Here is a 20,789-nt window from a genome sequence, read left to right as displayed (position 1 = left end):
ACAAGTAAAACTCAGGAAATCTGTGTAAGATCTAGAGACTAAGTCAATGTCAATATTCAACTTGTGATACTGTACTACAGTTTTCCAAGTTGTTACCACTGGGAGAAATTAGGTAAGGTACACAGATCATTCTGTATTTCTCACAAATGCACTGAATATATATATTATCTCAACAAAAAATCAATTTAAAAAGTTAACATAAGAAAAAAAAGTTAACATGAGCAATTCAGTAGTTGGTAAAAACCAACCACCCATGCTGAGAATACACATATGAAATAGTCAACTAAAAAGATAAGCATTTTAAGGGGCGCCTGGGTGGCTCAGTGGATTAAGTGTCTGCCTTCGGCTCAGGTCATGATCCCAGGGTCCTGGGACTGAGCTCCACATTAGGCTAGCAGGGAGTCTGCTTCTCCCTCTCCCTCTGCCTGCCACTCTCCCTGCTTATTCTCTGTCAAATAAATAAAATCTTATAAAAAAAAAAAAAATTAAGCATTTTAAGACTGCTACCATAAATTTGTTGATAACTAAATTGGACATTAAGATCATTTTTTTTTTATTTGAGTGGAGAGAGGAGGGAAAGGGACAAGCAGACTCCCTGGTAAGTCGGAAGCCCGATGCGGGGCTCAACCTTACCACCCTGAGACCATGACCAGAGTCCAAATCAGGAGTCGGTCACTTAACCAACTGGGCCACCCAGGCACCCAAAGATCAATTTTAATTAACTCTCAGTGTAGAAGTTGCCCAATTTTTATAGCTTTCAGCCAAAGATTTAACTGCATAATTCTTAAGCAGCCTCCACTGCATACTTAAGCTGAAAAAGTTACTGAAACATTTTAGTGGATACTGCACCAGACCAGTTTAATGCATGTTACTTGATACTGTACCTGGACTTTTAGATATTTTAAGGCTCTCATCTTCATTCTGATTTAATTTTCTGTGCCAAAAACTAAAAGCTAACTTTTACATATAATCCATATATGACCACAATTCTGGCTGTCAACTTAGTTAGAAAGTAACAATTCAAGGGGCGCCTGGGTGGCTCAGTCGTTAAGCGTCTGCCTTCGGCTCAGGTCATGATCCCAGGGTCCTGGGATCAAGACCCGCATCGGGCTCCCTGCTCCGCGGGAAGCCTGCTTCTCCCTCTCCCACTCCTCCTGCTTGTGTTCCCTCTCTGGCTGTCTCTCTCTCTGTCAAATAAATAAATAAAATCTTAAAAAAAAAAAAAAAAAAAAAGAGGGGCGCCTGGGTGGCTCAGTTGGTTAAGCAACTGCCTTCGGCTCAGGTCATGATCCTGGAGTCCCAGGACTGAGTCCTGCATCGGGCTCCCTGCTCGGCAGGGAGCCTGCTTCTCCCTCTGACCCTTCCCCCTCTCATGTGCTCTCTCTCTCTCTCTCATTCTGTCTCAAATAAATAAATAAAATCTTAAAAAAAAAAAAAAAGAAAGTAACAATTCAGTATTTCAAAAGTAGGATTCTGAGATAAAGAAACCTGTACCATCAACTGTTTTCAATGGAGATAAAGTCAGTGGTTACTGAGTGTGGTTTTTATCCTTGTCATTAGCATACAGAGCAAGAGAGCTTTTCCATTTTTATGCTGTTTTTTAAAATGGATTGTATTAACTTATCAAGTATTTAAACCAATAAAAACTGAACAAACTAATTCTTACTGGATTACTGAATTCATCTTTGCAAAAATTAACCAAAACAATACAGTATTTTCTAGATAAAGTAAAGTGACCTCTTAAACTAGGAATAAGGAATTCAAAGATTTAATCATGAGTTGAAACCAGCTTTCCCAAAGCCAGGCTTTAAGGCTCTCATCTTCATTCTGATTTAATTGTATGGGATATGATTTGGGAAGCAGAATTTTTAAAAGCTCCCAGATGATACTAAAGTGCAGCAAAAATTTGGGAAACAGAGCACCATAGAGACAGTGCCAGGGCAAGTGAGAGCCAGATGGGCACTGGGCTACTCTGTACCTCGCTGAGGAAAATACTTAAACATGGGCAAAGGAGATCCTAAGAAGCCAAGAGGCAAAATGTCATCATATGCATTCTTTGTGCAAACCTGCCGAGAGGAGCACAAACAGCAGCACCCAGATGCTTCAGTCAACTTCTCAGAGCTTTCTAAGAAGTGCTTAGAAAGGTGGAAGACCATGTCTGCTAAAGAGAAAGGAAAATTTGAAGACATGGCAAAGGCGGACAAGGCCCATTATGAAAGAGAAATGAAAACTTATATCCCCCCTAAAGGGGAAACAAAAAAGAAGTTCAAGGATCCCAATGCACCCAAGAGGCCTCCTTCGGCCTTTTCCTTGTTTTGTTCTGAGTATCGCCCAAAAATCAAAGGAGAACATCCCGGCCTATCCACTGGTGATGTTGCAAAGAAACTGGGAGAGATGTGGAATAACACTGCTGCAGATGACAAGCAGCCTTTTGAAAAGAAGGCTGCTAAGCTGAAGGAAAAATATGAAAAGGATATTGCTGCATACCGAGCTGAAGGAAAGCCTGTTGCGGCAAAAAAGGGAGTTGTCAAGAGCAAGAAAAAGAAGAGGGAAGATGAGGAAGATGAAGAGGAGGAGGAGGAATATGAAGATGAAGAATAAGTTGGTTCTAGCAGTTTTTTTCTTGTCTATAAAGCATTTAACCCCCCTGCACACACTCACTCCTTTTAAAGAAAAAAACCGAGGGCACCTGGGTGGCTCAGTTGGTTAAGCGACTGCCTTCGGCTCAGGTCATGATCCTAGAGTCCCGGGATCGAGTCCTGCATCGGGCTCCCTGCTCGGCAGGGAGTCTGCTTCTCCCTCTGACCCTCCTCCCTCTCATGCTGTCTCTCATTCTCTCTGTCTCAAATAAATAAATAAAATCTTTAAAAAAAAAAAGAAAAAAGAAAAAAAGAAAAAAACCGAAATGTAAGGCTGTATAAGATTTGTTTTTAAACTGTACAGTGTCTTTTTTTGTATAGTTAACACACTACACCAAATGTATCTTTATTTTTTTTTTTTTAAGATTTATTTATTTATTTGAGAGATCGAGAATGAGAGAGAGTACATGAGAGGGGGTAGGGTTAGAGGGAGAAGCAGGCTCCTTGCTGAACAGGGAGCCCGATGCGGGACTCGATCCAGGGACTCCAGGATCATGACCTGAGCCGAAGGCAGTCGCTTAACCAACTGAGCCACCCAGGCGCCCCACCAAATGTATCTTTAGATAGCCCTGTCCTGGTGGTATTTTCAACAGCCACTAAACTTGCCTGACACAGTATGGGGGTTGTAAATTGGCATGGAAATTTAAAGCAGGTTCTTGTTGGTGCACAGCACAAATTAGTTATATACGGGGATGGTAGTTTTTCTTCAGTTGTCTCTGATGCAGCTTTTACAAAATAATTTTGTTCTGTTAAATGAATACCACTCTGTAATTGCAAAAAAAAAAGCTGCAGCTGTTTTGTTGATATTCTGAATGCTTAATAAATACAATTTTTTTATTAAAAAAAAAAATTGGGAAACACCAGACATCCAAGTAACTTGGATAGCTTACTTCTGAAACAGTTTCCTTAGAGCAGCAAGGTCCTAAACTTTTTATTTCAGGACACCTTTACTTTAAAAATTGAGCATTCCAGATGCCTGGGTGGCTCAGTTGGTTAAGCGTCTGCCTTTGGCTCAGGTCATGATCCCAGGCTCCTGGGATCAGGCTACCTGCTCAACAGGGAGACTGCTTCTCCCTCTGCCTGCTGCTCCCCCCTGCCTGTGCTTGAGCTCTCTCTCTTCGACAAATAAATAAAATCTTTAAAAAAAAAAAAAAATTTGAGGCTTCCAGGGCACCTGGGTGGCTCAGTAGGTTAAGTATCTGCCATAAGCTCAGGTCATGGGATGGAGTCCCACATCAGGCTCCTTGCTTGGCAGGGAGCCTGCTTCTCCCTCTGCCTGCAGCTCCCTCTGCTTGTGCTGTCTCTCTCACAAATAAATAAATAATATCTTTTTAAAAAATTGAGGATTCCTCCAAATTTTTGTTTATTGTGATATTTATAGACATTTGCCATTTAGAAATTAAAACAGAAAAATTCAAAATATTTAATATGTATTTAAGACAATGATAAACCCTCCTTTCACGAACATGACGCCAAAGACAAAGAAGGAAGCCCCTGCCTCTTCCAAAGCCAAAGCCAAAGCCAAGGCTTTGAAGGCCAAGAAAGCAGTGCTGAAAGGCGTCCAGTCACAAAAAAAGATCTGCATATCAGCAACATTCTGACATCCCAAGACACTACGTCTCCAAAGGCAGCCCAAATATCCTCGAAAGAGCACCCCCAGGAGAAACAAGCTTGACCACTATGCCATCCTTAGGTTACCCCTGACCGAGTCAGCCATGAAGACAACACACTTGTGTTCATTGTGGATGTTAAGACCAACAAGCACCAGATCAAACAGTCTGTGAAGAAGCTCTGACACGGACGTGGCCAAGGTCAACACCCTGATCAGACCCAATGGAGAGAAAGCGTATGCTGGACTGGCTCCTGACTATGATGCTTTGGATGTTACCAACAAAACTGGGATTGTAAAGAAAAAAAAAAATTTAGACCATCTAAACTGAGTCCAGCTGGCTAAATCTAAATATACAATTTTCACCATAAAAAAAAAAAAAAGATAAACCCATTACAATCATTATTTCCCCTTCCCCAAAAACTAGTAGAGTGACATTTTTTTCTTACATTTTTTTCATCTCTTTAATGTTTAGCTTAATTTAATTGAAATGACTAGATTCTCATGTCTGCTGCATTCAACCTGTTGCAGTATGTTATTTGGGTTGAAGTATAAATATATGGACTTACACAGATATATATTTATTTGTAAAAAGGAAGTGTATTTTAATATCCTCAGAAAATTGTGAATATTAATATTTCAACAAAATTTGACAATGTGGCATCTAAAATCACATCAATAAGGGGCGCCTGGGTTGCTCAGTCGTTAAGCATCTGCCGTAAGCTCAGGTCATGATCCCAGGGGTCCTGGGATCGAGCCCCACATCAGGCTCCCCACTCAGCGGGGAGTTTGCTTCTCACCCCCACCCCCGGCTCGTGCTCTCTCGCTTTCTTAAATAAATGAAATCATTAAAATATAAAAATAAAAATAAATCACATCAATAAGCTTTTAGTACTGTTACATTAAAGTGCATTTGTTTATTTTGCACTTTGGAACTTTTAACCAAACATGACTTTACATCATGCACTGATCATTTAGAACACACTGGTTTCACAGAACTATACATATCATCTAACTCACATTTCTTATAAAACAAAATAATCATTTTTATTAAAATCACCATTGGTCTTCAACTAACATCTTCTTTAATTAAGATAGAAGTGTTTGTTAAAGTATGTGTAGAAGCATATGGGAATAGCCATTTACTTAACTCACTGAAACCAGAGTATTTTTTTTTTAAGATTTTATTTATGGGCGCCTGGGTGGCTCAGTTGGTTAAGCGACTGCCTTCGGCTCAGGTCATGATCCTGGAGTCCCTGGATCAAGTCCTGCATCGGGCTCCCTGCTCAGCAGGGAGCCTGCTTCTCCCTCTGACCCTCCCCCCTCTCATGTGCTCTCTCTCATTCTCTCTCTCAAATAAATAAATAAAATCTTTTTAAAAAGGAGAGAGAGAGAGAGCATGAAAACGGGGAGGGGCAGAGGGGGAGGGAGAAGCAGACCCCCTGCGGAGCAGGGAGCCTGACGTGGGGCTCAATCCCAGGACCCTGAGATCATGACCTGAGCCGAAGGCAGATGCTTAACTGAGCCACCCAGGTGCCCCCAAACCAGAGTCTTTATTAACCATTGTTTAAGTAACATCTTCTTTCATTAATACATACGTGTGTTTGTAAACACGTGTAGAGGCGTATGGGAACAGCAGTATGCTTAACTCATTTGAACGACACTGTGTTTAATGCATCCTTCTTTTATTATGGCACCAGTTTGTAAACGTATGTATAGATACATAAGGGAACAGCCATATGCTTAACTCACTGAAACCAGACTGTGTATAAACCATCTTTCAAGTAACATCTTCTTTCATTAATATATATGTATTTGTAAATGTATGTGTAGAAGCATATGGAAATGGTCCTGTGCTTACCTCTTTGAAACTACACTGCATATAGTGTCTCTCAAGAAACATTTTCATTTATTAAAACATAAGTGTATGTAAACTTACATGTAGAAGCATGTGAGAACAGCCATATGTTTATCTCACTGAACCTACACTGTGTGAAAACCTTCTTTCAAGCAACATCTTCTTTCATTAAGACACAAATGTTCATAGACGTATATGTGGAAGCATATGAGAAATAGACCCGTCCTTAAAAAAATAATAATTAAAAAAAGTAAGAACTATTAATTACTGGGAAACTCAATCTCACAAGGCAGCTACAAGTGTTCAAAACTTGTATCTCCTTACAAATCAATTTTTATCACTAACAAATACTGACAATTGTTTCCCTTGAAGCATAGTCTACCTACATTCCCCTTCAAGAAAAATATCTGCCATATACTCATTTGAATGCCATAGCTTATCATTCTTTTCTTTGAATTCATTTAATATTGGGGCGCCTAGGTGGCTCAGTCATTAAGCATCTGCCTTCGGCTCGGGTCATGATCTCAGGGTCCTGGGATCGAGCCCCACATCAGGCTCCCTGCTCAGCAGGAAGCCTGCTTCTCCCTCTCCCACTCCCTCTGCTGTGTTCCCTGTCTGTCAAATAAATAAATTCTTTTTATAAATAAATAAATAAATTCATTTTAAAAATTGTGATGGAAATATTTTTTTAAAGCAGTATGGCTTCTTTCACTTAGCAGTATGTATTTGAGGTTCGCCATGTCTTTTCCATGAGTTGATAGCTCATTTCTTTTTTTTCTTTTTTTAAAGATTTTATTTATTTATTCATGAGAGACAGAGAGAGAGGCAGAGGGAGAAGCAGGCTCCCAAGGAGCAGGGAGCCCGATGCGGGACTCGATCCCAGGACCCTGGGATCATGACCTGAGCCGAGGCAGACGCTTAACCATCTGAGCCACCCAGGCGCCCTGATAGCTCATTTCTTTTTAGCACTAATATCCCACTGTCTGCATGTACCACTTTATCACTGAAGGACATCTTGGTTGCTTCTAAATTTTGGCAATTATAAATAAAGCTCCTATAAATATTCATGTGCAAGTTTTTGTATAGTCATATTTTCAACTCATCTGGGTAAATACAAAGGAGGAAGAGGATTGCTGGATCCTCTGGTAAGAGTACACTTAGTTTTGTAAGAAACTGACAAACTATCCAAAGTGGCTACACCATATCGCATTCCCACCAGTAATGAATGAGAGTTCTTATTGCTCCATATTCTCACCAGCATTTACTACTATCAGTTTGGATTTGAGACATTCCAGTAAGTGTGTAGTGGTATATCGTTGTTTTAACAGACAGTTCCCTGATGATGTGTAATGTTAGGCATCTTTCCATATGCTTATTTGACATCTATATATTTTCTTTGGTGAGGTGTCTGTTTAGATATTTTGCCCATTTTTTTTTCTTTTTTTTTTTTGTCAATGTAAGCTCTACACCCAACATGGGGATCATCTCACGACCCCAAGATCAAAAGCCACATGCTTGGGACACCTTAGGTGGCACAGTCGGTTAAGCATCCAGCTCTTGGTTTTTGCTTGGTCATGATCTCAGGGTCTTAGGATCGAGCCCCACATCAGGCTTCATGCTCAGTATGGAGTCTGTTTAAGACTTTCTCTGCCCCACCTCTCCTGCTCGCACGCTCTCCCTTAAATAAAATAAATAAATCTTTAAAAAAAAAAAGAAAAAAGAGGGGCACCTGGGTGACTCAGTTAAGTGTCTGCCTTCAGCTCAGGTCATGATCCCAGGGTTGTGGGATCAAGCCCAGCATCGGGCTCCCTGCTCAGTAGAGAGTCTGCTTCTCCCTCTCCCTCTGCCTGCTGGTCCCCCTTCTTGTGCTCTGTCAAATAAATAAATAAAATAGTAAAAGAGAGAGAGAGCAACATGCTCTACCAACTGAGCCAGCCCATTTTTTAATCAAGTGCCCCTTGCCCACTTTTTAATCAAAGTGTCCATTTTCTCAGTTAAGTTTTAAGAGTGCTTTTCTTTTTTTAAAGATTTTATTTATTTATTTGAGAGAGAGAGAGCACACAGCAGGGGGAGCAGCAGAGGGAGAGGGAGAAGCAGGCTCCGTGCCAAGGTGGGAGCCTGATGCAGGGCTCCATCCCAGGACCCTAGGATCATGACCGGAGCCAAAGGCAGACACTTAACCGAATGAGCCAACCAGGCTCCCTGTTTTAAGAGTTCTTTGTATATTTTGGATAACAATCCTTTATCAGATATATCTTCTGCAAGTATTATCTCCCAGTTTCTGGCCTGTCTTCTCATACTCTTGGTTAACTTGGTTTTAAAATTACATTCACCAGGGCGCCTGGGTGGCTCAGTTGGTTAAGCGACTGCCTTCGGCTCAGGTCATGATCCTGGAGTCCCGGGATCGAGTCCCGCATCGGGCTCCCTGCTCGGCGGGGGGTCTGCTTCTCCCTCTGACCCTCCTCCCTCTCATGCTCTCTCTCATTCTCTCTGTCTCAAATAAATAAATAAAATCTTAAAAAAATAAAATAAAATAAAATTACATTCACCAAAAAGTGAACTATAAACAGAATCACACATTGTGTACGCTTTTGAGTATGGCATTTTTCATTTAGCATATGAGATTCACCAATGTTGTTCCAAGTACCAATAATTCCTTTTTTCTTGTTGAATTCTATGGATATACCAGTTTGCTTATCCATTCACCAATTCAGGGACACTTTAATTGCCTATGGCAATTTGAACAAAATTACTATTGACAGTCACGTGTAGTTTTTGTGTGAATGTTAAGTGTTCATTTTTCTTGGGTAAATATCTAGGATTGAAACTGTGGGGTCATGTAAGTTTATATTTAACTTTATGGGAAACTGCCAAAAGATTTCCCGAAGTGGCTGTATCATTCTGCATTCCCACTAGCAACGTAATGAAAGTTCCAGTTGCTCTACATCTTCATTAATACTTGATATTGTCAGCTAGGGAGAGGAGGGTTGTTTGTTTCTTAGTCGTCCTAACAGATATATAGTAGTATTTCATTGTGGTTTTAATTTGCATTTCCCTCAAGACTAATGATACAGAGCATTTTTTTGGTCCTTACCACCCATATATCTTATCCAGCAAAGTTTCTGTTCACATCTTTTGCCCATTCTTTAATTGGGTTGTTTTCTTATTGTAGAGGGTTTTTTTCTTTTTTAAGATTTTATTTTTTATTTATTTGACAGAGAGAGGGAGGAGGAGAGAGAGCACAAGTAGGGGGAGCAGCCGAGGCAGAGTGAGAGGGAGAAGTGAACTCCCCAGTGAGCAGGGAGCCTGACATGGGGCTCAATCCCAGGACCTTGAGATCACGACCTGAGCCGAAGTCAGTTTAACTGACTGAGCCACCCAGGTACCCTTAGAAAGATTACAAAGATTTTTCTCCTTTGTTCTCTTCCGCCAATTGTATTATTTTACATTTTACATTTAGATCTCTGATCTATTTGAGTTCATTTCCATATCAGGTATAAGGGATGGTTTGAAATCCTTTTTTCTCAAAAAAAAAAAAAAAAAAAGAAATCCTTTTTTCTCATATGGCATCCAATTGTTCCAACTGCATATGCTAAAAAAGACTATCTTTTTTCAGGGTGCCTGGATGGCTCAGATGGTTAAGCATCTGCCTTCGGCTCAGGTCATGATCCCAGGGTCCTGGGATCGAGCCCTGCATCAGGCTCCCTGCTTGGCGGGGAGCCTGCTTCTTCCTCTCCCTCTACTGTCCCCCCGGCTTGTGCTCCCTCGCTCTCTCTGTCAAATAAATAAATAAAATCTTTAAAAAGAAACTATCTTTTTTCTACTCAATTGCTTTTACACCTTTGCTGAAATCAACTATTTTATGTGCATCTACCCTCAATATCTTGATTACTGTAACTTTACAGAATGCCTTGAAATCAGCTAGATTTCAGATCAGATTCTCCAACTCTGTTGTTCTTTATCAAAAGTGATCTAGTAATTTGTATTCTTTTGCCATTTTATAATTTTTTAAAGCAGCTTATTACCTATAAAAATGTTGCTGAGATTTTGATCTGTATGAACCAATCTGAGGAGAAATTACGTTTTAACAATACTCCGTCTTCAAACCACAAACAGGTAATTCTCTACAATTATTTAGGCCTTCTTTGATTTGCTTCATCCATGTTTTGTAGTTTCAGGCACACAGATTCTATACATGCTTTGTCAGATTTATACCTGGTTCTGGTGCTATTTAAATGGAACTGTATTTTACTTATTTCCATTCACATTGTTCACTGCTAGTATAAAGAAATACAGGGGCGCCTGGGTGGCTCAGTTGTTAAGCGTCTGCCTTCGGCTCAGGTCATGATCCCAGGGTCCTGGGATAGAGCCCCGCATCGGGCTCCCTGCTCCGCGGGAAGCCTGCTTCTCCCTCTCCCACTCCCCCTGCTTGTGTTCCCTCTCTCGCTGTGTCTCTCTCTGTCAAATAAATAAATAAAATCTTAAAAAAAAAAAAAAAAGAAATACAATTAATTTTTATACACTGTCCATTTATTCTGTAACCTTGCTAAATTCACATGTTGGTCCTAGAAGCTTTCTTATAGATTCCTTGGAGTTTTCTGCATAGGCAATCATGTCATCTGCAAAAAGGGGCAATTTACTTCTTTCTGTTCCAAAAGCTTTATTTCTTTTTCTTGCCTTATTGCACTGTTCTCAGTCTTAAGGAGAAAGCATTCAGTCTTTCACTATTAAATATTCTCTATTAAGTATGACATTAGCTATAGATTTTTGTAGATGCCCTTCATCATGTGAAAAACAAAACCCTTCTATTCCTAGTCTATAAGAATTTTTATCAAGTAAGTATTAAGAGGGGTGCCTGGGTGGCTCAGTTCGTTAAGTGACTGCCTTCGGCTCAGGTCATGATCCTGGAGTCCCGGGATCGAGTCCCGCATCGGGCTCCCTGCTTGGCAAGGAGCCTGCTTCTCCCTCTGACCCTCCCCCCTCTCATGTGCTCTCTCTCTCTCATTCTCTCTGTCTCAAATAAATAAATAAATAAAATCTTTAAAAAAAAAAAAAAAAGAGGGGTGCCTGGGTGGCTCAGTCAGTTAAGCATCTGCCTTCAGCTCAGGTCGGGATCCCAGAGTCCTAGGATCAAGCCTGATGTCAGGCTCCTGGCTCAGTGGGGAGTCTGCTTTTCCCAGTCCCTCTGCCTGCCCCCCCTCATCATGCTCTCAGTCTCTCTCTCTCAAATAAATAAAATCTTAAAGAAAGAAAGAGACAGAGAAGAAAAGAAAAAAAGAAAAAGAAAAAGAAAATTAAGAATTGGGGCGCCTGGGTGGCTCACGCCGTCGGCTCGGGTTATGATCCCAGGGTCCTGGGATTGAGCCCCACATCGTGCTCCCTGCTCAGCGGGAAGCCTGCTTCTCCCTCTCCCACGCCCCCTGCTTGTGTTCCCTCTCTCGCTGTGTATCTTTCTGTCAAATTAATAAATAAAATCTTTAATAAAAAAAAGAATTTTGTCAGGGGCGGGGCGCCGGGGTGGCTCAGTCATTGAGCGTCTGCCTTCGCCTCAGGTCATGATCCCTGGGATCGAGCCCCGCATCGGGCTCCCTGCTCCAAAGGAAGCCTACTTCTCCCTTTCCTACTCCCCCTGCTTGTGTTCCCTCCTCGCTGTGTGTCTCTGTCAAATAAATAAATAAAATCTTTAAAAAAAAAAAAATTTGGTCAGGGGCACCTGGGTGGTTCAGTCAGTTAAGTGCCTGCCTTTGGCTCAGGTCATGATTCTGGGGATCCCAGAATCGCACGGGTCCAGGATTCAGCCCCACGTCACGCTCCCTGCTCAGCAGGGAGCCTGCTTCTCGCTCTCCTCCCCGCTCGTGCTCTCTCGCCATCTATCTCTGTCTCTCTCAAATAAATAAAATATTTAAAAAAGAATTTTTGCCAAATGCTTATTCGTCTACATAGATGATAATATGGCTTTTCTTAGTCTATTAATATTGTAAATCAGCCTGACTTTCAAATGTAGAACACTCTGCATTCCCCAAATAAATCCCATTTGGTCATGATGTATCATCCTTTTTATATATTGTTGAATTTTAATTACTGACATCTTATTGTGACTTTTACATCTATGTTCATGAAAGATACTGGTGTAGCTTTCTTTTCTTGTAATATCTTAATCTAGTTCTCTATCAAACCCTATATAGGGCGCCTGGGTGGCTCAGTTGGTTAAGCGACTGCCTTCGGCTCAGGTCATGATCCCAGGGTCCTGGGATCGAGTCTCACGTTGGGCTCCCTGCTCGGCAGGAGGCCTGCTTCTCCCTCTCCCACTCCCCCTGCTTGTGTTCCTGCTCTCGCTGTCTCTATCTCTGTCAGATAAATAAATAAAATCTTTAAAAAATAAATAAATAAATAAAAAATAAAAAATAATTTAAAAACCCTATATAATGAGTTGGTAAGTATTCCTTCTAATATTTCCTGAAAGAGATTGTACAGAATTGGTACTATTTCCTCCTTAAATGTTTGGTAGAATTCACCTGTGAAACAATCTGAACGGACCTCAACTTTCCTCTAACAGAAGGTTTTTAACTATGAATTCTGTTTCTTTAAAAGAAGACTATTCTGGTTATCTGTTTCTTCTTGAATGAGTTTTGGTAGTTTGTTCTTTGAAAGAACTGATCAATTTCACTAAAGTTGCCACATTTTAGCGCATAGAGTTGTTCATGTATTCTCCTACTATTATTTTAACATCTCTAAGATCTGCAGTGATAGCACCTCTTTCATTCCTGATATTAACTTGGGCTCCTCCCCATCCATGCCCTGCCTCTGTTTGAACAGTCTTTCATCCTTCCAAGTAAAAAAATAGGTTCCACGGAAAAAGTGAATATTAACATTACAAAATTTCCTCAACGGAACTGTAATACTTCTGTAAGTCGCAAAAGTGCTTTATCCACACTTCCCACTTCATCACACACTATGCATTAGTCTGCTTGGCTTGCCATAATACACTAGCACAGACTGAGAGGCTTAAACAAACATTTATTTTCTCACAGTTCTGGAGACTGAAAATTTGAGACCAGGGTGCCAGGTCCTGGCTTACAGATAGCCACCTTCTTGGTATGTCCTCACATGGCAGAAAGAGACAACACGTTCTCTGGTGTCTCTTCTTTTAAGGGCGCATCAGGAGGCCCCTATCTTCATTCCCTCATTTAAACCTAATTATCTCCCAAAGGCCAAATCTCCAAATCCCATCGTATTGGTGGTTAGGGTTTCAACATATGAATTTTACAAAGACATGATTTAGTCCACAGGATGCTATATTTAAAAAAAAACACATACTCAAGGTGGGAGGATGGGTGACCTAAGTGATGGGGTTTAAGGAGTACCCCTGTCATGATGAGCACTGGGTGATGTATGGAGTAGCTGAATCACTATATTATACACCTGAAACTAATATAACACTGTACGTTAATTATACTAGAACTAAAATAAAATAAAACATATACTCAAGGGTTGACATATAATTATTTTTAATGCTTCACCAATGACATTTCAAGGGAAACTGGCTTTTTTCTTCTCAACCACCAGTGTGAGGTGGTAGTAAACATACAATGACTATTAGTACATTTGGTACCACTGCCCTGAACCATGCTAAGGAGCCAGGAGTTTTATCCATTACTACTTTCACACCATAAGTACAAATGTTAACACAGTAAAAGGCCTAATAATATCTTAGTATAATTATGAAAGTAGTTCTGAGGGGTGTCTGGGTGGCTCAGTCAGTTAAGCACCTCAGGTCATGATCTCGGGGTCCTCGGATCAAGCCCTGAGTCAGGCTCCAAGCTCAGCGAGAGTCTGCTTGTCCCTCTCCCTCTGCCCACCCCCACCCCACCACTCATACACTGTCTCAAATAAAAATCTTAAAAAAGAAAAGATGGGGCGCCTGGATGGCTCAGTTGGTTAAGTGACTGCCTTCGGCTCAGGTCATGATCCTGGAGTCCCGGGATCGAGTCCCACATCGGGCTCCCTGCTCAGCAGGGAGTCTGCTTCTCCCTCTGGCCCTCCCCCGTCTCGTGCTCGCTCTATCTCATTCTCTCTCTCAATAAAATCGTTAAAAAAAAAAAGAAAGAAAGTAGTTCTGACCTAAGTTTTAACACTCACCACTGCCATACAGAGTTAAATTCAAATAACTAGCACAGAAAAAATTTTCAAACTACGAAGTATATTAGCAATTTAAGGTATTATTACAAATTATTCACAAGAGCTATAACCAATACTGAAAACTTGACCCATTCCTAAACTTTCCAAATTCACTTATGAAAATAACAAAAGCTTTGCTTTCAACTTATAAATATAAACCTTAGAAGGAAATGGGAAAATCTACAGAATCTAAAAAAGAATAAATAAAACTATCTTGGTTGGCTATCCTGGTTGTGATGAAACAAACAAATGAATGAATAAAGCAAGACAGTGGTGCTACAAACACACTCACGTTTGTATATGCTTATACACTTACAGAAAAATATACCAGAAACATTACCAGTGATTGTATCTCAGGAAGGGAACTAGATGACTTAATGTAAGGGTGAGAAGAAATTTAGTCAACACTTTTGAATGTCAGACCATCTCTTAAATGTATTACCCCCCCAAAATAAATGAAGTTTGTTTCACTGGTAATAGTTAATGTTTGGGGGTACATTAAAAACTCAATTTAAAACACTGTAGGGGCACCTGGGTGGTTCAGCCAGTGAAGCGTCTGCCTTCGGCTCAGGTCATGATCCCGGAGTCCTGGGATCGAGTCCCACATTGGGCTCCCTGGTCTGCGGGAAGCCTGCTTCTCCCTCTCCCACTCCCCCTGCTTGTGTTCCCGCTCTCACTGTGTCTCTGTCAAATAAATAAATAAAATCTTAAAAAAAAAAATAAAAAAAACAAAACACTGTAAAATTTCACCCTCTTACTCAACTTGGAAAACAGAAGCCAAAATTCAGTTTTGTTTTTAAGAATGTATTTTTCTATTCCAGCATACATGTATAACCTCTCTAAAGCAATAATACGATCTCTTTTAATGACCAGATATTATTCATTTATAAATGACAAAAATATAAATTCAGTTGCTTATTCTATGTTGGATTAAGATTTCACCAAAAATCTGGGATAGTTTTAACTGGAAGCTCTGTAACACTGAAAAACAACATGCGTGCTATCTATATGATAGGTCTCTCCAAATGGAGAATTCAGTCCAATATAGTATGTTTAGAGAACTGACAGTCAGCTTCACCATTACATTATTTCAAATACACAAGGCAAAAGCCTAACATCTAATCTATTTGGAACACCTTTTTCTTTAAATACTTTTAACCAAAATTAATTTTACTTTTTTTAAGATTTCCTTGAGAGTAAGTGAGTGCTGGAGTGCAAGTGGGGGGAGGGGCAGAGGGAGCAGGAGACAGACTCCCTGCAAAGCAGGGAGCCTGACACAGGGCTTGATCCCAGGACCTTGAGATCATGATCTGAGCTGAAATCAAGAGTTGGACACTCAACTGACTGAGCCTCCCACCACACCCCCAAAATTAATTTTAAATGGAAAATACGACTGTCAAAAAAAACAGGTGTCCTTTCACATGTGCTTATGCAATACTGAGAGGAAAAGAGGAAAGGGATACTTAGTCTAGATTATGAGACTAAAGAGACATAACTAACCTTGATGGAACCCTAACTTTTTTTTTTTAATATTTTATTTATTTGACAGAGAGAGAGAGAGAGCACAAGCAGGGGGAGTGGGAGAGGGAGAAGAAGGCTCCCCGCTGAGGAGGGAGCCCAACCTCGGGGCTTGATCCCAGTACTCTGGGATCATGACCTGAACTGAAGGCAGATGCTTAACCAACTGAGCCACCCAGGCGCCCTGGAACCCTGATTTAAAAAAAAAAAATTTTTTTTTTAAGCAAGTGTCAGCAAGGATGTGGAGAAAAGGGATACATTGGCACTGTTGGTGTGAATGTAAATTGGTGAAGCCACTATGGAAAACAGTATAGAGTTCCTCAAAATATTAAAAACAGTAACTACTCTATGATCCAGCAATTCTACTTCTGAGTATTTCTCTGAAAAAAACAAAACTACTAATTCAAAAAGATATGCACCCCATGTTTACAACCTCCCAAGGGTCCATCAACAGATATATGGATAAAGAAAGTGTGCGTGTGTGAATTAAGCACTGCAGTATTATCTGGCCATAAAAAAGAATGAAATTTTGCCATTTTTGACAACTTTGAGGGCATTATGCTAAGTGAAATAAGTCAGACAGAGAAAAACAAATACTGTATAGGTGAAACTTCTATGTGGAGTCTAAAAACAAACAAAAATAGCCACACGCATAAACTTAGGAAAACAGATTGGTGGTTGCCAGAGGCGGGGGATGGAGGTGGGAGACATGGGGGAAGGGGATCAAGAGGTACAAATTTCTAGTTATAAAATAAATAAGTCATGGGGATGTAATGGACACTGTGGTGACTCTAATTAATAAATCTGTACTGCAGGGTGCCTGGGTGGCTCAGTGGGTTAAGTGTCTGCCCCACGTTAGGCTCTCTGCTCAGCAGGGAGTCTGCTTCTCCCTCTCCCTCTGCCTACCGCTCCCCCTACTCCTACCCCTGCTCGTGCTCTGTCTGTCAAATAAATAAATAAAATCTTTAAAAAATAGGGCGCCTGGGTGGCTCAGTTGGTTGAGCGACTGCCTTCGGCTCAGGTCATGATCCTGGAGTCCCGGGATCGAGTCCCGCATCGGGCTCCCTGCTCGGCAGGGAGTCTGCTTCTCCCTCTGACCTTCCCCCCTCTCATGCTCTCTCTCTATCTCATTGTCTCTCAAACGAATAAATAAAATCTTTAAAAAAAATAAAAATAAAAAATAATGGTAATACTGTAGTGCACATCTGAAAGTAGCTAGGAGAGCAGATATTAAAAGTTCTCATCACAAGAAAAAAAACTTTGTGACTATGTAAGGTGATGGCTGTTGGCTAAATTTGTGGTGATCATTTTGCAATATATACAAATATCAAACCATTATGTTGTACACATGAAAATGATATATTATGTCAACTATACCTCAATTTTAAAAATATAGTGCAAAAAAAGTTATACAAAATAATTTACTGAATTTATAGAGCTCAATTTGGTAAACTGGGTAAATAAAATTAGGTAAATAGGGGCGCCTGGGTGGCTCAGTCGTTAAGCGTCTGCCTTCGGCTCAGGTCACGATCCCAGGGTCCTGGCATAGGGCTCCCTGCTCGGCAGGAAACCTGCCTCTCCCTCTCCCGCTCCCCCTGCTTGTGTTCCCTCTCTCTCTATCTCTCTGTGTCAAATAAATAAATAAAATCTTTTTTAAAAAAATTAGGTAAACAGAATTTACCTACCTATGTCAGATAAACAGAATAAGAATTAATATTAGGTAATTATTGCTAATTTTACTTTCTTATTGCTACTATGGTAGAGAAAATTTCTTTATTCCTACTGATGATGAACACTGAGGTTTTTATTTTTCTTATTTTTATTTTTTTATTATTATGTTCAATTAGCCAACACATAGTACATCATTAGTTTTTGATGTAGTGTTCAATGATTCATTAGTTGCATATAACACCCAGTGCTCATCACAACACATGCCCTCCTTAATACCCATCACCCAGTTACCCCATCCCCCACCCCCCTCCCTTCTAGAACTGAAGAGGAACTGAAATCTCTAATGAAGCTGCTGTGTGTATTTATGAATATTAATGAATAAAAACTGCTTGGACGGCTTACCTTTAAAACATGTCTCGTTGCTGGATATCTGAATTGGTTTTTTTTTTTTTTTTAAGATTTTATTTATTTATTTGAGAGAGAGAGAGAGCACAAAAGGGGGGAGCGGGAGAAGGAGAAGCAGACTCCCCGCTGAGCAGGGAGCCCGATGCGGGACTCGATCCAGGGACTCCAGGATCATGACCCGAGCCAAAGGCAGTCGCCCAACCAACTGAGCCACCCAGGCGCCCTGAATTGGTTTTTTTGATTGTTGGGTTTTTTTTTAAGATTTTATTTATTTAATTTGAAAGAAAGAGCAAGCACACAAGCAGGGGGGAAGGGCAGCAGGAGGGGGAGAAGCAGACTCCCTGCTGAGCAGAGAGCCCCGATATGACAGGGCTCTATCTCAGAACCCTGGGATCATGACCTGAGCCGAAGGCAGATGCTTAACCGACTGAGGCACCCAGGCGCCCCCCATATATTTGAAGTGTTTTAAAACATATCCTACTGAAACTCAAATCGCACTGATCATCATTGTACATAAAGCTTTAAGTAAAAAGAATCTTTGCTGCCTTAGGGGGGAAAAAAAACACTTCTTCTAGGCTCTACTTTAGTTTTCTTGATTATTAATAAAAGGTTAAATACTGGGGGCACCTGGGTGGCTCAGTCGGTTAAGCATCTGCCTTCGGCTCAGGTCATGATCCCAGGGTCCTGGGATAGAGTCGGGCTCTCTGCTCAGTGGGGAGTCTACTTCTACCTCTCCCTCTGCCACTCCCCCTGCTTATGCTCGCTCTCTCTCTCTCTGAAATAAATTAAAAAAATCTTTGGGGGAGAAAAGATATACAGCAAAGTTGTACCACTCTAATACTATTTGTAACACCTATTTGCAATGCCTCCACAGAACACCTAAATCTTGGGGGTAGGGGATATGGTATCACTAGAGCACAAAGAACAAGAAACTAGGAAGCTAAGTTGGCCTCTATTTAAGGCTCTGATAACTTCCTTGCCTATGCTGGAGAAATTTTTGACACTTTGATCTCTAAAGGAAGGAATAAGATTAAGGACAACTAAGGGTGCCTGGGTGGCTCAGTCGGTTAAGCGTCTGCCTTTGGCTAAGTCATGATCTCGGGGTCCTGGGATCAAACCCACATCGAGCTCCCTGCTCAATAGGGAGCCTGCTTCTCCCTCTCCCTCTGCCCCTCCCCACTGCTTGTGCGCTCTCTCTCAGATAAATAAATCTTTTTAAAAAATAAATTTCAGAAAACCATGCTATGATTTAAGAGAGATCAATATAGACAAATACAATATTTTGTTTTGCAAAAAGTCTTTCAGTCAAGTTCACAGGCATAAGCAACCAGAGAGAAATAACTAATAACTTCTGCATATCTATAACATGAAATTTTATATAATCACTAAAAATCTTGAAATATTTTAAACTACATGATCCAATGTTAAGTGGAAAAATCAGATTGTAAACAATTACAATTACTTTAAAAGAACCGTATACTTTTGTGCAAAAGCCAAAAAATAGGTGCTTGCTTCAGCAGTACATATACTAAAACTGGAACAATACAGAGAAGATTGGCATGGTCCCTGCAAAAGGATGACATGCAAATTCATGAAACGTTCCACAAAACAACAAAAAAAGCTCCCCAAAATGGAAAGGAACATTAAAAAAAAAGTAACAAAGCATGGGAGTTACAGTAATATTTGGCTGTCTTCCTTATACCTTCAGCTTTTCCAAGCTATCCACGACAGATATGCATTACTTTTATAAGAAGGTAGGAGTGATGTTTTTCTTTTTTTTTTTTTTGTCCTTTCAGGTATTTTATTTTATTTATTTATTTATTTGACAGAGAGAGACAGCGAGAGAGGGAACACAAGCAGGGGGAGTGGGAGAGGGAGAAGCAGGCTTCCCATGGAGCAGGGAGCCCGATGCGGGGCTTGATCCCAGGACCCTGGGATCATGACCTGAGCCGAAGGCAGACGCTCAACGACTGAGCCACCCAAGCGCCCCTGATGTTTTTCTTTTTAAAATACTCTTCTGGGGCGCCTGGGTGGCTCAGATGGTTAAGCGTCTGCCTTCGGCTCAGGTCATGATCTCAGGGTCCTGGGATCGAGTCCCGCATCGGGCTCCCTCCTCCTTGGGAGCCTGCTTCTCCCTCTGCCTCTCTCTGTCCTGAATAAATAAATAAAATCTTTAAAAAAAATAAAAATAAAAAATAAAATAAAATAAAATACTCTTCTGAAATCTCCAACTTTGCCAGATACTCTCACAACCATTATTAGTAGAGTCCTATACTGATGTTCTAAATTATTTTTGTTAATTTATGCTTATTTATTATGCTCAATTTATTCAGCAGTCTTTGCACTCCCAAAACATACTATGCATAATCCTAGAAAACATGTATCTCACTGGTAAAAAGCCACATGTCTATCCTTCTGCCTAAATCACAGTTTCCATGTAAGCAAGGACTGAATGTTTTTATTTTTTCTTAAAGATTTTATTTGAAAGAGAGCATGCATGCCCGAGCGTGCGCGCATGCGCGCGGGCACACACGTGCACAGTGGGGGAGGGGCAGGGGGAAAGGGAGAACCAGGCTCCCCGCTGGGATCAGGACCTGAGCCAAAGGAAGATGCTTAACTGAGCCACCCGGCGCCGCAGGACTGAATGTTTTTAATCTCTGTATTTCCACTGTCCTGCATGCCGCCTGGCACATATAAAAATTGTCAAAGATATACATTAAAATATATACTAACAGAAAATCACCATTGGAACACCCAATAATACTTGCTGCATACAGGTTCCACCAATGGATGCTAAAATTAGTGGACAAAAGTTTGAAAGCAGTATGCTTACATAATTTCAAAGTATCACCTCCAAGATACTTATTAGTTACAAAGGAAAAAACATTATGCAGTACGGAGGATCAGCAAA

The 20,789-nt window shown here is 40.7% G+C and overlaps 2 protein-coding genes and 1 non-coding gene across 13 annotated transcripts in view; 2 read left to right on the top strand and 1 right to left on the bottom strand.

Moving 5' to 3' along the window:
* WDR33 (WD repeat domain 33) overlaps positions 1 to 20,789 on the bottom strand; it is a 156,530-nt gene that overhangs the window by 79,536 nt on the left and 56,205 nt on the right. The window lies entirely within an intron of this gene.
* LOC123839532 (high mobility group protein B1-like) lies at positions 2,002 to 2,601 on the top strand. Its single transcript, XM_045869086.1, has one exon. It carries the CDS (start codon positions 2,002 to 2,004, stop codon positions 2,599 to 2,601), a length of 600 nt encoding a protein of 199 aa, XP_045725042.1.
* Positions 19,383 to 19,489, top strand: LOC123839996 (U6 spliceosomal RNA). Its single transcript, XR_006789830.1, has one exon. It is a non-coding gene; the product is annotated as a U6 spliceosomal RNA (small nuclear RNA).

The sequence above is a fragment of the Mirounga angustirostris genome, unplaced genomic scaffold (assembly GCF_029215605.1).
Source record: "Mirounga angustirostris isolate CCGP_5_RB_7025 unplaced genomic scaffold, mMirAng1.0.hap1 SCAF_3, whole genome shotgun sequence".
Taxonomy (NCBI): domain Eukaryota; kingdom Metazoa; phylum Chordata; class Mammalia; order Carnivora; family Phocidae; genus Mirounga; species Mirounga angustirostris.
The sequence above is the reverse complement of the archived record's forward strand: the minus strand, read 5'-3'. Positions and strand labels throughout refer to the sequence as shown.